This window comes from Ascoidea rubescens, assembly GCF_001661345.1.
Source record: "Ascoidea rubescens DSM 1968 unplaced genomic scaffold ASCRUscaffold_16, whole genome shotgun sequence".
NCBI classification, from domain to species: domain Eukaryota; kingdom Fungi; phylum Ascomycota; class Saccharomycetes; order Ascoideales; family Ascoideaceae; genus Ascoidea; species Ascoidea rubescens.
The window spans coordinates 260,930-278,036 of record NW_017962928.1 but is presented as its reverse complement, the minus strand read 5'-3'; the positions used below and the strand labels follow the sequence as shown (position 1 = coordinate 278,036).

The following is a 17,107-nucleotide window of genomic DNA, read 5'->3' as shown; positions in this document are numbered from 1 at the left end:
CCCTGAGATATGAGAAGATTTGTTGTTGTCTAATGATTTTTTTTATACTTTATTTTTATATTCTTTTTTTCATTGATTTTTCCTTCAAGTTTGATTTTTATTTTGTTTAATTTAACTTATTAAATGATTTGGTTTTCTTGCTTTTTGCTTTTATTATAATTAAAAAAACACTCCAAAAAAAAATATTAAAAAACTAAAAAATTAAAAATTAAAAATTAATAAAATAATAAAATAAATCAAAATAAATCAAAATAATTTTGTCTTTTCAAATTATTTATTCAAATATTAATTCAGGTTTATATTTAGTTGGTTATAATTCTTATTATATCCTAAGGTATTACTTCAATGTCTATCCTGGTTGATCAAGTTATAACAGTTTGTTATATTTCTTTATTTTACTCTATCCTATATGTTCTTATATTGTTCAACCCTACAATACTCTATTCCTTCTCTTCTTCAACTTTTTTGTTTCTCTCCACAAGTAGAGCAATAATGATATCATGATTTTTTTTATACAATCTTTTATCTTTATTCAATCCACTAAATCATTAATTATAAAACGTTTATTCCATCTCAAGTACTAGAATTATCAAAATTTTTAGCTATTTTTCTTTTTAGTATCATTTAAATATTGACTTAAATTCTTCTGTGGGCGGTTAATCTGTATAATTTTTTTAATTTTTTCTTTTGATTGGTAAACTATTAATGGTTTAAGCTTGTTGGTGTTAATGTACTAGTTGTTTTTAACTATTATTATATGGGTATTTATCTTTACATAGTAATACTAATTTGAATTGATTTCAATTTCATGTTTCCTCATTTGATGTAGTTCTTTTGCCTTCCTTATCATCTTTCTCCTTAACTACTCTATCGTTTGACTTGGGCACTCGGAACATCCAGTAAAAAAAAACCGTCAAGAAAAAGTTAAAAAAAACATAAACGCAAAATATTCCAAAATTCCTCCATCTCTCATCATATTTACAGTCAACTGTGCTCAAATAGCTGTTGGTATTTGACATTATGCAATAAAAACACTCCTCTGTCGAGTTTTCATCTCTCAAATACCCACCAACTGCCTCCATATAGCTTTCCATATACTCCGAACAGGTCAATCCACTGGTTGGCTTGAACTTCAACATTTCAACACCATTGCAAACAACTGGTGCATTTGCAACGCCTGTCGCCATCACTCCCTGAACCCAATAAGTTAATGGCGAGACTCGATACATAAATATCCAAAATCCAGGCATCTTATCTTTTGTAACCATAACCCCATTGAACACCATACAAATTGTAAACAAAAGATTCGAGAAAATTCCTGCTGTCTCTTTTCGATCAATTCCTGCCAAAATTGCTTGTCCAAATCCAATACTCCAAAGAAAAAATGTAATGAGAAACAACCACACCAAAACTCCTCTTTCTGCCACTGTATCGGTATATTCTGCATTACGATAAAGCCCCAATGGATAATACCAACAGAAGAACCCAATCGTCCCACAGATAATACTATATGGTACCTCTGCTGTCACTATTGCTCCAATAAACACTTTCCAACTAAACGTCTTTGATGGTCTTTCCCGAATCTCGTATATTTCCCTTTGCGAAACAAACGAATCAAACATTTGAAAAGATAATGTGGTAAATAATATAGTGTTCATAAAAACTGAAAGAATCTGATTTTGCAACCCTTGTTGCGAATTATTAGCTTTGAAAAATGAAAACCCATTAAACAATTGAGTCGCAGCCGTTAAAAGAATCTTCGACCAAATGTACAAAGGTGTTCTCCACAATTGTTCAAATATTCTTCTGAGAACAATTTTGTATTGATACCAAAGTGGTGCTGCAAACTCTTCTTGCATATTTAATGATTCCAGTTTATCTATCTTAACTAGCTCCTTTTCCATATATTCCAATTCCTTTAAAACCTCTAGATATTCAGATGAATCTAACCAAACCTCACTGTAATCTTTATCAACATGAGATCCTGGAGCACTTCCAATAACATCTAGCATCCATTCAGCTGGATTGGCAGTAGCTGGACATTTCTTATCACCATATTTTTCAAAATAGTTAATTAATGTCTGACACCTATCACCGAGATCCCCAAAGTAAACTGTCTGACCACCAGGTTTTAACAAAAGTAGTCTATCAAATCTGTCCAACAATAAGGCAGAAGGTTGGTGGATAGTACACAAAATGGCCTGGCCTTGATCTGCTAGTTTTCTAATTAGTCGACAAATGGACCATGCTGTTTCAGAATCCAATCCAGATGTGGGCTCATCCAAGAATAAAAGTAGTTCAGGTTTGGCAACTAATTCAACACCAATACTCAATCTTTTACGTTGCTCAACATTCAATCCCTCGCCAGTAACACCAACCACTGAATCTGCATACTTTTGCATCTCTAATGTTTTGATGACATTTTCAACGTACTCATCCTTTTCTTCCTTCGGTATATTATAAGGTTGTCTTAAGTATGCACTAAACCTCAATGCTTCTCTCACTGTTGATGAAGTTAAATGTAAATCTTGCTGTTGAACATAGCCAGTTAACCTTTGAAACGATTTATCCCGTAAATGACCATTCACAAACATATCACCATGAACAATACCCATTGTCACTCGGTTTGCAAGAACGTCCAATAATGTGGTTTTTCCAGCACCTGAAGCACCCATTAGAGCTGTAACTGTGCCTGGTTTTACCCAACCAGAGACATTGTTTAAAATCCTTCGAGTTTTTCCTTTTATTTGTATATCATAACAAACATTTTTCCAATGAAAAACTTTGGACCCCGAATCAATTTTCATTTTTAAATCATCACTAGATTCGCTTTCATCATAAATAACTCTTTCATTTGTATTGCCTGTTTCAATATCTGGAACAACATCTAACATCTTTTGTTTTTTCAAGTTTTTCAATGCTTTTCTTTGGAACAATAAAACTTCACCCTTTTGCTTTGCACCTTCATTAAATTCACAAAGAATTATATAAAGAGCAAGGAAAAATATAATGTAACCAAGAATAATTCCAATGTTTCTCCATTTATGGGAATTATAATATTTAAAAGCCAATCTTAAATAATCATCACCAAGAACGTAATCAACACCGGTCACAGATCCAACAGCATTACAGACCACATTTTCACTACCAATATCAGTGTATGAAGGACCAGCGGGAACGTATTGAGAACAATCAAATTTGACATTGTGAAATTCATTGGCCATAAATGATTCAAATGTATAGCCCAATGGATTAATATAATTAATCCATCTAGACCAACCAAGCATATAGTCTGTGGGTATAACAAATCCCATATAAACGGTAAGTGCTAGCAATAAGATTGAAGCAGGACTCATAGATTCGTATAAAGTTTTTGTTGCAGCACCAATGCATCGAAAGAGATGAGACATGCAAATAGTGGAAAGAAAAGCAGTGAAAAAAAAGAAAAAAAATGCCCCAGCAGTTCTCCTAAAATGAACCATAAAATAAAACGGGATATTGAAAACAAGAGCTTGAAGTAGTTTGGTTGGAAGCTCTGAAAGAATAGATGCCATTGCATCCGCAGCAGGATGATATAACGAATATTTTTTATGTTTCTCAACTATTGGTCTTGCTTCATATAATGAAAGAATTTCTAAAAGAGAAGAAAATGCATTGAAAAGCAAAGCAACAAATAATGCAGAACAACGATAATAAAATGAACCAGTATCATAAGGCAAGTCATAAAAAATGGATCCTATTAATAAAGCCATTAAAACATTCCCAAAAATACTAACAGCTGTATAGCTAAAATTATTTCTAATTCTTTGAAAATCACGTATCAAAATATATTTAACTTGCATCCAAAATGAAACAGTATAAGAAGAAGCTTTTCTGCTTATTTTTGATTGGCGTGCATAATGACCCTCTTTAAACTCAACAGCATCTGTTGAATCGCCGGATTGCCTTTCGACATAATCATCAACCTCTTCAATAAGCTCTTTATATTCTTCGGAACTCTTCCAATAAGTTTCGAATTCCTTTGGGGTTCGTGGGACTTTATTTTCGTAACCCTTCTTGATAATTCTTTGATTTGGGTTAGTCAACGAGGTTAAAAAATCTGCAGCAGTTTGACGTTGTGGACATAGAAATCCCATTTGAAGAAAAAATCTTTTGGCCTTATCAGTAGAACCAAAATAAATCTGATGACCTTCATATAATAAGCAAACTTTGTCATATAAACTGTAAACTTCATCTGAACATTGATAAATTGAAACAAAAGTTGTATAGTTTAAAATATCAGCTTGAGTTCGAAGGCATTTGGTGAACTCGACAGCATTAGCAGAATCTAGACCTCTTGTACTGTTATCCCACAATTGAAAAGGAGCACCACATAACGAAGCTTCGGTAATACTTAATCGTTTTCGCTCACCACCAGAGATACCTCTGATATATTCATCTCCAGATTTAGTGTCTTTCACACTAGACAACCCATACATAGCCAAATAAACGTCAGTCATATGTTTAGCGTATGCATCTCTGGAAATACCAGGAATTCTGTTTTGAGGAGTTTTCAATTTCGCAGCTGTATTTAGGGTTTCCCAAACAGTTAGGTGAGGGAAATGGCTCTCAGTCTCTGCATTGTAAATAACTTCACCTCGAAAATGATTTCTAATTTCATCTTGACTTATTCCATCATAAGAAATAATCGAGTTTTTATCAATGTGGTAACCGTAAGTATGGCCTGCAATTGATTTTAAAAAAGTACTGCAACCAGCACCAGGTCTTCCTAAAACAGCTAGGATTTCACCAGGATAAACAATACCATCCATTGGTTTCAAAATATCAAAATATGTTTTCAGAGAAGTTCCTGGAAGTAAATGAATTGCTTTATCAATATACTTAAAAATACCATTACCAACAGTTGTTTGGTAATCAGCACCTGAAACAATGCCAAAACTTTTTAAATTTTTCCAGGCAACACCAAGAGTCATTGGTTTGTAATAATCAGGTTCTTTGTCGGTAAATCTTCTCAAATTTTGGACCCAGTATCTCGAGTTAAAGTTTGAAGAATTCGGATCTAATCTTTCATCAATGTTATCAGCGTTGAAAGTAGAAATACCTGGAGCATCATATTGATGAGACATTGAGCTCAAGGTTTTTATTAGATTTAAATCATTTTTGTTGTTATGTGTGGAATCATTATTTGTATTAGTTTTACTAATAGATGATTGATGAGTAAATTGTCTAGCTAATTGTTGAATTTGGTTTTCAGTATTGCTGTCAAAACCATGATAAATTTGTGTTGGAGTGCTTTCAGTGTTAATGCTTTCCTCAGAATCCTTTATATCAGAAGATTTTTCAGTAGACTCATTAACAGATCTGACAAGCTTTGAAGCGTTCAATACAGAGTTATTAAAACTCATAATTAATTATTTCCAAAACAGTACTGAATTAGAGATTAATAATAATAATAATAATAATAGATTTTAGAAATATTTAATTATCAAGAACTGTAAAATTGATAAGAAGAATTCAAATTTTAAAGAAGGATAGTATGATTGATTTATATAATTTAAAAAGATAGAGTTTAAGGAATTAAGGAAACAATTGGCTCCAATGGTTCCAGAGAATCAACATTTTAATTGGAAATGTAATTTAATAGAAAAAAATTGGGAATTGAAGAAGCTCGTTATACTAGTATAGAGAAAAGCAAAGTTTATATTCGGATCGGATTAAGGAAAGAGAAAGTTCTTAGATTAACCTCTTGATGGTGAACGTCATGAATAAATTGAGAAAGAAAATAAAAAATAAAATGGAAATAATGGACCATTCATAGAATAATTTAAGAAAAAGGTGATTTCTTTTCAATAGTTAAGGTGGAGTCTTATTTTAATGACCAAAGCAGCAAATATGATAAAGGATTGGTTGAAATTCCAAATTATGTGAAATTAAAGAGAAACTCAGGATAACGGATAGTTATTTTATCATTTTGTGGTTGAGATTCATCCGTAAAGTAAATTAATATTCAGATATATAAACAGTTTATAGCCGAAAGGAAACAAAATAAGAAACAACGAAAGATCCGAGATTAAAGTTTGGGCTTTGCTGATTTTAACAATCATTCAAAAGCATATGATATGATTAAAAAAGGGGATGAATTAAATATGAATTGAATGTGAATTAAATATGAATTGTGCTTTCTCTATGTCGTAGATAATCATTCTCAAACATTCCTGCTCATTGCTAAATATTGTTAGCTACTGCGAGCTATTGTCAGTTACTGTTCAACTATTTTGAAGTTTATTAGTGGAGTTTTTGGCATTTCCACATTTCCACATTAGTATTCTTCATGGCCACTATAATTTTAAAAACTGAAAATTTTTAAAAGTTTTGAGCTATCTCCAGTTGATTGCATAGGAAAGTATCAGAAATTAAACGTAAATCAGCATTCAGTTTATTCAACAACAATGTTGAGATTCAAGAACCATTTGAGTGAGAGGAAAAGAAAAAAAGTTTGTTTCGCGGAAAAGATGCAAACTTTAAGTTTTTTATTTAAAGGCATCGATGAGAAAGCAGTGTAATATGAAGTGGAAATAGGTGATAGGTAAGTTGGTTATGACAATGGTAGAGGATAACAGCAAAGAAGACAGATCTGTGTGTTTGACAAAATTAGACTACAAAAGTCTTCAAAAAGATGAGATTAACTCAATGCTAAAAAAGTACAACGAACCGGTGCAGAAGACTGATGAAGATGATCTTGATGTTTTGATTCGACTACTAAAAGCAGAGAAAACACATAAAAGGCAAGAGAGGATAACAAGATATTTGCTAAAAGAGGGTTCGATATACAGCTCGATAAATTTCAAATTGAATATCAATGACGTAAGTCGAGAAGACTGCATTGATAAGATTTACATTCAAATGAGAAGATACATTATCTTTTTGGTAAAGCAATGGGATATGAAGATCGAGGAGAATTTGAGTGATCTTGTTAGGAAAACCAACAATGAAAGTGACAATTTAACAATTGAGAAGGTAGAGGAAGAGAAGAAAATGGTAGTTGAGACGAAACGAAATTTGGTGCCATTGTTGGTGCAGCTACGCAAAAAAACATTGAAGAATAACAACGAATTGATCCCATCGTTGTTCAGCGTGTTGTACTATTTGCAACAGCGAAATTACAAGCTATCAAACGATTACTATTTAAAATTGAGCATTGGGAACGTTGCGTGGCCAATTGGGGTTATTCAGGTAGGAATCCATGCCAGAAGTGCGCAGGGAAAGATCACTGGGGAGAAGCAGATAGCCAATATAATGAGCGATGAGAAGACAAGAAAGTGGATAACGTCCATCAAAAGACTCATCACCTTTGCTGAAAAGCGATTCCCAACAGAAGAACGACCCTGAGGAGAACGACCCTGGGGAGAATCGAACCGCGGTTTGAGCGCTTTGGTTTCCCACAGAGCTGTTCCCAATCTGGCAATTCACTAGGGCTTCATAAAAAGCCCTATTTATAAACACGTTTTTGATATATACACACTCACGTGATCTGATTATATTTTTCAAGCCGCAGTTTTGGAGTAATTTTTTCAAACCACCATCTAAGATTATATCACTGAAGACCAAGCTTGTAATTGTCGTTGACTGCCGATACTATAAACAGTTTCTACTTTCAAGAACTAATAATATTTTTAAGATGGCTGTATGTTCAAACCTGAGTTAAATCCTTTATTTCTGTCTATTCTATTTTGTATAAGCCAGAGAAAATGATATTTAAAGATAATCCATTTATTGATATTTCTCACTCCATAACACAAAACGCTTAATTATTCAGTTTTTATGCTCAAAAAATCAATAACCGTAGCAGAATCAAATTATTTGGTTAATCGTATGAGATGTTTATTAACGCAATTGAAAATAAAAGTAATACAAGCGAAAAATTAAATCTCCAATTACAATATTTCTAATTTCAATATTTCTAATTTCAAGAAATTAATTCCAATCCTATCAATATTATAGAAACAGAAAAAGTCATATTCTAGAAGACTTCTCATAACCAATTCTTTTAAATGATATTGCACAAAAGACTCGTAATGCTTTAGATCAACTGGCTTCAGATTATCAATAGAAGTAAAAGATATCATTGGCCCTCATAAATGAGAGGTAAAAGCAACAATACTAACATATTCTTTAACAATAGCGTGAAATCAAAGATATCAAACAATTTCTTGAATTGTCAAGAAGAAAAGACGTCAAATTAGCTACTGTCAAATCTAATCTCAAAGTCAATGGTGTTGGTAAAAAATACAAAGAAACCAAATTTAAAATCAGAGCTTCAAAAAATCTTTACACTTTAGTTTTAAGCGATGATGACAAGGCTTCCAAATTGCAACAATCTTTACCACCAGATTTAAAAATTGTTACTATTGCTTAAATTGTATAATAATACGTTGATCATTACATTTCAGCTGACCATCTTCTGTTGATTCAATTCTATTATTCTAATATATAACAATGTATTCAATTTCTGTCTTAGTTTTGATCTTCTCTGATCTTCTCTTTGTATGTAGGGTGTCTCTCCCAAAACGGCACAGCACGTGCTGTGCTTGCTTTTCTCAGAGACGATAACAGAAAAACGTATTTCAACTGAAAGGCATAAACCGATAAAGATAGCAAGAGCTAGTAGGAGATACTCACTTGTGTTGAAAGAAATAAAGAAACTAGCCCAATCAATCATTTTTGCGATTTGATTTGATTTGATTTTTAATTCTTTGCCTATATTATTTCACACCTTATTTCTTACTCGTCGTTTCTTTAGTCTTTTTGTTTTGTCAGCCAATTATGAATATAGGCTCACACCCAAATATTAAAGATGAATTAGTGCCTCAAATTCCAAATGACATTGCTAACAGGAATATCAATAGCGACATAAATCCCAACATTAATGTTAAAAATGAAAATAGTAATAGTAATAGTAATAGTAATAGCGATATTAATTATGATGGTAAATTTGTAAAAAGAGAAAATCCAGTTTCTTTAATGAACAATAATTTTGAAGACATTAATGAAAGTGATTCATTGGATTTAAATCTTTTAAGGGCATCGAATAGAGTGTGGTTGGTCAAATTACCCACTTTTTTATCTGAGCAATTAGTCGATATAGACAAATTTGCTGGCAAACAATTTGGTAAATTAAGAATTGAACAAACTGATCCTTTAAACAATATCAAATTACTAATTGACCAAGATAATCAAGAATTAAAGGATTTGCCACATGAATATGATTTACAAGTTCTTAACAAAGATGTTCAGAACCAATATGTTTTCACTGAAAGTGATTTGAAAAGGCATTCAAAAGATGATTCAACTAACTCTAACAACAATTCTAATAATATAATCAATAATAAAAAAATTGATAAAAAATCCTTTTATAGAAATAGGTTTGGAAATAACTACAATAATAACAATAATAATAATAACAACAACAACAATAACAATGATCAAAGAAGGTATTCACCTTTTGTGAAAACTATTCCCAAAAGAACAGCACTAGTTGGCAAAATATGTCATGATTGCAAAGTGATGCCTTCGATGAATGATAGAAATTATGTTAATGTTATTAAGCGAAGAAAAGAAATTGCATCCAAAAGACCAGATAGACCAAGGGTCCAGGAAATTGGCGAGATGGAAGCTAAGACAGGATCAACAGGGCCAAGTCTTAAGGGAGATAAAGAGCTGTCCTTATTTGATAAAGATATTTTGAAGGAGAATCTTAAGAAATCAGAAGGCAGGGCAATTAGAATGCCACAGCAAGATTTATTGGATTTATTAATAAGATTATTCAGTGAGCTTGATTATTGGACATTAAAGGGATTGAAAGATAAAACGAATCAACCTGAGAGTTATTTAAAGGAAAGTTTAGAAAAAATTGCTATATTTATTAAAAAAGGGCCTTATTCATCTAAGTATTGTTTAAAACAAGAATACAAGCAATTGGTGGATGAAGAAAAAAGAAAGAAAAATGGGGAAGATTTGAACGATAATAAGTCAGATGAAAATAACGATGACGATGACGATGATGACGATGATATGGATGATGATATGGTTGATGTTGCCTGATTTATAATGTAATATAAAAGTTATAATATAGTATAATATAATATAATAAAGCAAAAAAAATACAAAATAAAAATGAATCAGCATGGGTGAAAAAGTATAATGGTCGGTTGTATTTATTATGAATTTGTTGAAATTAAAATTAAAATAGAATTAACTTTAGTGCTATATACATAAATATGATAAATATAATAAAGATATAAATATAAATATAAATATGAAAAGTGAGATATTTATAATATTGGTTAGCGACCTAAATTCAATAATAAAGAACTTGGAGTGCCAGTTGAGTGGGAACTTGAATTTGAAGACGAGTTACTTGGTAAATAGGTGACATTTGGAGAGGCAGCTAAAGTAGTTGCAATGTCTTTTGAAGCGTCGATTCTTCTGATCAACAATAAACCATCACCGGCTTTGTCGAGAGCCTTTGAAATAGTTTCAGCAGCTTCTGCCTCACCTTCTGCTCTAATAACGGCGGCTTGTCTTTCTTGTTCGGCTTTTTCCACAATGAATTTAGCTCTTTCAGCATCTTGTTGAGCAATTTGTTTTTGTTCAACGGCTTTAGTGAATTCTTTACCAAAGCTCATATGGGTTATAGAAACGTCTTCTAATTTTATGTTGAATTCAGTTGATCTGTTGGCCAATTCTTGTCTGATTCTTTGGGATACAATTTCCCTTTGAGTGATTAATTCGGCAGCATCAAATTGAGCAACAATTGACTTAAGCACTTCGTTTCCAATTGAGGGCAAAACTCTTTCGTCATAGTCTAGACCTAGAGTTTGATAAATTTTGGGCAACTTTATAACATCGGGCCTGTGCAAGACTCTTAAAGTTAGGGAAACCATTTGCAAATCCTTGGAGCCAGTTGTGGTAGTGATGTTTTTTGGTTTTGTTCTAACATCGAATATAACAGCCTTTTGCAACCAGGGAACTAGAAAATGAGTACCTTCGCCAACAACGTTTTGCTGAACACCAGAGAGCCTGTCAAATATAACAGCTCTGGAGCCCCCTTTGACGTCGTACATGGCATACTGAAGACTGGACAAGGCAATACCAGCGGGAATGGCAACTCTGGCTAGGAAATCAACGACTTTGGACATTGTTGGTGGATGGTGGAATTGGTGGAGCTGGTGGAGCTGGTGCTGGTGAAGACTCAGTGGACTAAGATTGCCGTCGAGGAATCGGCAAATAGTACACGTGACCAAATCCCGTGACCTGGCGCGTGTGCGTGGGCGACGCACTTGCTGGAAGCACGTGAGTGTCAGCGCGGCGCTGCGGGCGGAGAGCAATCGAGGGCGGACAAGAGCTCAGCTCAGCAACTGCGACGGAGCGAGGAATGATCGGATTTGACTTGTTTTGTAATTTCCCGACTAGTGCTGTGATCCCAAAGCAAATATAAAAGCCCTGTTTGATTCATATAAATACAATTGTGTTCCATCCTCTTCCACGTCTGCTATTGCTATTCTTCATCGATCTGTTAATTTTGTCACTTAGAATACCTGCGATTTGTTTACTCACTATATTCATCAACGTCTTTCACATCAATTTGTACTCTGTCTTATTATATCTGATTTATATTTTTTCACAATCACCTTCTGAATATGGGTTTTCTCGAACTTGGAATTCGTACTTGGAACACTGTTTGGTACATTATTTCTCTTGGTTTGGCATGCTCCTTAATTGCTACGCAGGACTCATCTCATGCCAGAGTTAATATCTGTTTGTGGGCCTCTTTATGGGGTCTTTTGTTCTCCAGTGTCTACGGGTTTTTAGCTGAATTTATGACCTCATTGGCCTGGCCTGTTATTTTGTTGACATTCGAACTATTGAATGCAATTTTCACCTTCAGTGCTGCAACCGCTTTGGCTGTTGGTATCAGAACCCATTCATGTTCAAATCAATCTTATCTTAATTCAAACGCAATTTGCGAGGGAAGTGAGTCAAGATGCAGAAAATCTCAAGCTTTGGTTACATTCCTCTATTTCTGTTTTTTCGGTTCTTTAGGTTTATTGTTTTTCATTGCGAGAAAATTCATGTCTGGTGGTCCATTTGGCCACAAATATAACAGCAATAATGCTCCAAAAGTTGGTGTTCCAACAATGTCTCAAGTCTAGTTGGTTCAAAGCAGGACAACTAATTAAATTGATTGGATTGATTTATTTATTTTTTGGACACAATCTACAGAATACCCAATTCAATCATTCTAATGAAATCCATGAAATGCTAATTGACTTTGACTAAACCTCAATTTGAATCAAGCCTATGCTAAACTAATCAACATGTCAATGTTCTTTTGTTCCTAATAATCCCTACTCTTTTAATTCCTCACTATCTTATACTTTTTTTCTCTTTTTGTAGTTTTTCACAGTGTCTACTCCCTTTTGGTTCCAGTTTGTTTTTTTGTTTCTATCTCTATCTTTTCTATATACGATCTAGTCTTTTTGTTGTCTTGTTGTGGTAATGGTTTTTTTTCAAGTTACTTGGTGTTTTATCAATAAATTCTTCCTTTATTTTAAGCTTGCCCCATCTACATCTGCCTTATTTAAGCTTATTTTCAACGACGTAATGAAAATTCTAAAGCAATTCTCCGGGATTGCTCCTTTAGGTCATGTGCATGTATCACGTGTCAAACTTTTCATTTCAGCTTTTTCTTCTTTATGGCCTTTTCCATCTTCTCAAGATCTTTACGTCTCTCGTTCTTCAACTCACTTCATGCTCATGTCTCTTCGCTCGCCTCCATTGCCACCTTCGCTTCCCTCTTCTTCTGCGTTTGCTGCTTCTGCTGCTCCTGCTGCTTCTGTTGTCTCTGCCGGTTCTGCCGCCATTACTTCCTCCACCTCTTCTCAATCTTTGAAAGATGATCTTTCCTACTACATGGACTACATCTTCCAGATTGAAAGTTATTTTAACATTAAATTGACCCATCAACAGCAATTATCAATTCCAATCCAGGGCGAAGATGAGGAGGTGACAATAAACCTCAACGAATCCTTAGAAGATAGAGAAACTTTACTATCCTTACTACAAAGTGAACAAGCTTCAAAGCAAGCTTGGTTGTTAATCGCAAATGCCTTTTCAAATAAAAATCAAATCGACGATGCTATCTTTATCACCGATAATGCTATCCAATATTTCCAATCTTACCAAAATTACTCCAACCCAAACAATACCAATGATGACACATCCAATTTGGATACCGTACAAACTTTTAAATCCTTCTTGATTTGGCTATACATTAAGAAATCAAGATTACAAACTAACATCGATTACAAACTCGAAACCTTAAGAATTGCAACTAAAATTTTATCTGATCAAAACCCGTTTTTTGTCCCAAACCAACTAGCAAGATCAATAATCGATTTCGAAAAAGAAGAGTACGAATTGTCTTTAACAACTACTGAAAAAATTCTAAAAGAAGACCCCTTCAATTGTTTTGCTTTATTTAACAAAGCAAACATTTTTTTTATCAAAAAAAATTATTATTCTGCAATCAAAATTTATCAAAACATCCTAATTCATAACCCAATCTTCAATCCTGATCCTAGAATAGGTATAGGTTTATGCTCATGGTTTCTTAATGATAAAGAATTGGCTCAAAAATCTTGGGAAAGATCTTTGCAACTATATCCAAATAACTTGACTTCAAACATCTTGTTAATGATCTTAAAATTCGAATCAATCTTTAAAAACTCTTTACAAGATCAAAATTTCGTAAATGATTACACTTCCCTAATCAATCTAGTTGCATACTATTTCACCCAAAACAAAAATAACCCAATTTTATTAATCATATTTGTATCTTATTTATTTTCAACTAAGAACTACGACTTAGCTGAAAATCTTATTCTAAACTTTAACAAAACAGAAAATAATCTAATTTCATCCCAAATAAAATCCCAAATAAACTTTTGGTTAGCTAGAATTTATTTTGCAAAAACAAATTATCAAAATTCTTTAAAATATTTTCAAAATTCTGCAAATTTAAATAACGATAATATTTTGTCCAAATTCGGTATTGGTCAAATTCAATTAATCAATAACAATATCGAAGAATCAATTTTAACCTTTGAACCTCTAATCAAATCAAACCAAAACTCTTTGGAAATAAACTATCTATTAGGTCTCTTGTACTCTGAAAAGGCTGACTATGCGTCAAATAATACAAATCAGTCTTCAAACTCATCTTCCTTAAATTCTTCCTCTTTGACTTCAAATTCAATCAAAAAAAATATAAAATCCTGTCTAGATAAATCAATTTCCTTTTTAGAAAAGTATATCAAACTAACAAAAGATGCAAAAGAATTGCCAGAATTGAATTCCTATTTGACTTTATCAAAAAATTATGAATCAATTGATAAAAAGAAATCTCTCAAATATTTACAAAATGCTATTGAATTAATCAAATTTCTAAATGACGATGACAATGATAAAATTCCTCCTGAAATTTTAAATAATATCGGAGTCTTGTATTATTTGAATGGAAATTTTGAATCTTCAAAAAGTTTTTTTGAAATTGCTTTGAAAAATAATCAACTATCTGAACCTACAAATTTATCAAAGGAGAGAGATATTACAATTAGATATAACATTACAAGAGTCAATGATAATGACATTAATTTTTTTCAAGATGATTCTCACAAACTTTCAAATGACATTAATAAAATTTCAAATGATTACAATGATATTTTAATTGATGTTCCAAATTATATTTATGCAAATATTAGAAGAATTTATTTACTATCAAAGGACGAAAATTATGTTGCTAGCTTGAGTAACATTAGAACACTAGAAAAAAATATTACTACTCTACTAAATGAAAATAAATCAAATCTTGAAGTTAGAGCATTTTACGGTTGGTTTTTAAGAACCTTTAATAAAAAATTATCCATATTTCAAAATGCACCAAATAAAAATGAAAATCCTGAAAGTAATCATTATATTCAAACTTTAAACGATCATGATTCTCATGACTGCTATTCATTAATTTCTTTAGCCAATGTTTATTTACTATTAGCAAGAGAGTATAAAGTCAGAAATTCAAGTGATGAAAGTAAAAAAAATGGCTATTATATTAAGAGTGCAGAATTATTCCAAAAAGTTCTATCATTAGACTCGTATAATATTTTTGCGGCTCAAGGTATTGCAATAATTTTTGCCGAGCTAAATGATTCTGATTATGCGTTAAAAATCTTCAGAAAAATTAGAGATTCTTTAAATGATGTTTCAATTTTTATCAATTTAGGGCATGTTTTAATTGATATCAAACAATATTCTAAAGCAATTGAATGCTATGAAATTGCAATCACTAGGTTTAACGGTGGGCATGATGTTATTACTGATTCCAAGTACTTTATATTATTAGGTAGAGCATGGTATGCAAGAGGAATGGGTGACAAATCATTACCAAGTTTGATGGCTGCATTGGAATATTCAAAAAAAGCATTAAAAATTGCAAAAAAATACAATAATAAAATGATGATACCATCATTAAAGTTTAATATTGCATTTATTCAATTTCAAATTGCAGATTTTATAAGAAAATTAGCACCAAGTAGAAGAACAGCAGATGAACTTCAATCTGCATTGAGTGATTTGGAAGAAGGAATATCAACTTTAAGTCAATTGGCTAGAGAGCCTAATCCGCCATTTTCCCCAGATAATTTGAACCAAAGAGCCACAATGGGTAAAAATACTATAAAAGTCCAGGTGCAGAATGAATTAAATAAACAGTTATCATATGAAAAGGAATTTAAAGAGAAATTTGAGGAAGCCAAAAATTATAGAGCAATTGAAAGGGCTAGAATTGAAAAAGAAAATGAAGAATATAGAGCTAAAGAATTACAAAATGAAAGAGAGCTTTATTTAAAGAGATTAGAATTAGATAATGAAGCAAGAAAATGGAAAGAGCAAATGATTCAAGCGAGAATTGACGAGGAAGAACAAAAAGAGAAAAAGAAAAAGAAAAGAGATGATGATTTTGTTGAAAATGAATCAGAAGATAATGGATCTTTATTTGGAGACGATGAGGAAAATATAAACGAAAAACAAAGGGAAAAAGAAAAAGAAAAGAGACACAAAGGTGAAAAAGGCAAAGGTAGAAGAAGCGGCAAGAGAAAAGAGAGTGCTGAAGGCGATGAAGAATCAGGTAGACATTTGAAGAGAAGATTAACACAGAAGAGAATTGAAAATGAAAAATCGACTGAATTTGTTGAAGATAGTGATGAGGAGATTGAGTATAACATAGAAGATAAAGAACCATCAGCTAGAAAAGAAAGAAGAAGAGGGAAGATTGATGATGATGAGGATGATGAAGAGGAAGAGAAGGACAAGGATGTTGAGGAAAGAAAAAGAGAGGAAGAAGAAGAAGAAAAAGAAAAAGAAGAAGAAGAAGAAGAAAGAAATGATTATAATGAAGAGGATAATAAAAATCTTGATGAAACTAATAATTCTAATGAAAGTGAAGATGAAAATAAAGATGATAGTATAATGGAAAAATTACAATTGAATGAGAAAAGTGATGGAAATGAAGAACATGGCCAGGAAAATGAAAATGAAGATAAGGGTAGTGATGATGGTAATGATGGTGGTAATGATAATGCCAATGATAATGCCATAGTGAATAGTGGTGAAGTGGAAAATGAAAAAGATGAAAAGGAAGAAAGAATTGAGAAAGTTGCAAACCATGATGAAGATGAAGATATTTCAATGGGTGAAGTTAATTAAAATCTATCTGTATATTTATTTTTTTTTTTTACGTTTATTATTTTTTATTGTATTAATGATTTAGTAAAATTATGCGCATTTCAATTTGAATCTAATCTAATTCTAGTACTACAGAGTAACGTTGCTTAAAAGACACATCAAATTTTTTAAAGAAAGTATATATATAAGAAAAACTATGATAAAATTTAAATTTCAATAAACCACGATAGCAATAACAGCATTAACAATAAAAAAGTAAGATAAAAAGATTAAACAAAAGATTGAGAGTAATACAAAAATAAAGATA

The 17,107-nt window shown here is 32.1% G+C and overlaps 7 protein-coding genes across 7 annotated transcripts; 5 read left to right on the top strand and 2 right to left on the bottom strand.

Moving 5' to 3' along the window:
* Positions 1 to 806: 806 nt before the first annotated feature.
* Positions 807 to 5,405, bottom strand: ASCRUDRAFT_38763 (pleiotropic drug resistance family ABC transporter; the record flags this gene model as incomplete). Its single annotated transcript, XM_020190883.1, has 1 exon — positions 807 to 5,405. The coding sequence occupies one exon, from the start codon at positions 5,403 to 5,405 to the stop codon at positions 807 to 809; it is 4,599 nt and encodes a 1,532-aa protein (XP_020045039.1).
* Positions 5,406 to 6,198: 793 nt separating this feature from the next.
* Positions 6,199 to 7,588, top strand: PRP18 (mRNA splicing protein PRP18). Its single transcript, XM_020193981.1, has one exon. It carries the CDS (start codon positions 6,604 to 6,606, stop codon positions 7,387 to 7,389), a length of 786 nt encoding a protein of 261 aa, XP_020045038.1. The 5' UTR covers positions 6,199 to 6,603; the 3' UTR covers positions 7,390 to 7,588.
* RPL38 (60S ribosomal protein eL38) lies at positions 7,577 to 8,620 on the top strand. Its single transcript, XM_020188867.1, has 2 exons — positions 7,577 to 7,684; positions 8,183 to 8,620. Exons 1-2 carry the CDS (start codon positions 7,679 to 7,681, stop codon positions 8,414 to 8,416), a joined length of 240 nt encoding a protein of 79 aa, XP_020045037.1. The 5' UTR covers positions 7,577 to 7,678; the 3' UTR covers positions 8,417 to 8,620.
* A 203-nt stretch (positions 8,621 to 8,823) lies between these two features.
* Positions 8,824 to 10,101, top strand: TFG2 (transcription factor IIF subunit TFG2; the record flags this gene model as incomplete). The annotated part of the gene is made up of 1 exon (XM_020194752.1): positions 8,824 to 10,101. One exon carries the CDS (start codon positions 8,824 to 8,826, stop codon positions 10,099 to 10,101), a length of 1,278 nt encoding a protein of 425 aa, XP_020045036.1.
* Positions 9,987 to 11,221, bottom strand: PHB1 (prohibitin subunit PHB1). Its single transcript, XM_020193980.1, has one exon. The coding sequence runs from the start codon at positions 11,196 to 11,198 to the stop codon at positions 10,344 to 10,346; it is 855 nt and encodes a 284-aa protein (XP_020045035.1). The 5' UTR covers positions 11,199 to 11,221; the 3' UTR covers positions 9,987 to 10,343.
* Positions 11,222 to 11,699: 478 nt separating this feature from the next.
* FHN1 (Fhn1p) lies at positions 11,700 to 12,212 on the top strand (the record flags this gene model as incomplete). Its single annotated transcript, XM_020194751.1, has 1 exon — positions 11,700 to 12,212. The coding sequence occupies one exon, from the start codon at positions 11,700 to 11,702 to the stop codon at positions 12,210 to 12,212; it is 513 nt and encodes a 170-aa protein (XP_020045034.1).
* An 820-nt stretch (positions 12,213 to 13,032) lies between these two features.
* Positions 13,033 to 16,332, top strand: CTR9 (Ctr9p; the record flags this gene model as incomplete). The annotated part of the gene is made up of 1 exon (XM_020189826.1): positions 13,033 to 16,332. A coding segment is annotated over one exon (3,300 nt), but the record flags the coding sequence as incomplete, so codon positions are not given.
* Positions 16,333 to 17,107: the final 775 nt, after the last annotated feature.

What these genes read in the sequence shown, in the direction of transcription:
- PHB1 (XM_020193980.1), bottom strand. Translation starts at nt 11,198, where the DNA reads ATGTCCAAAGTCGTTGATTTCCTAGCCAGAGTTGCCATTCCCGCTGGT.
- PRP18 (XM_020193981.1), top strand. Translation starts at nt 6,604, where the DNA reads ATGGTAGAGGATAACAGCAAAGAAGACAGATCTGTGTGTTTGACAAAA.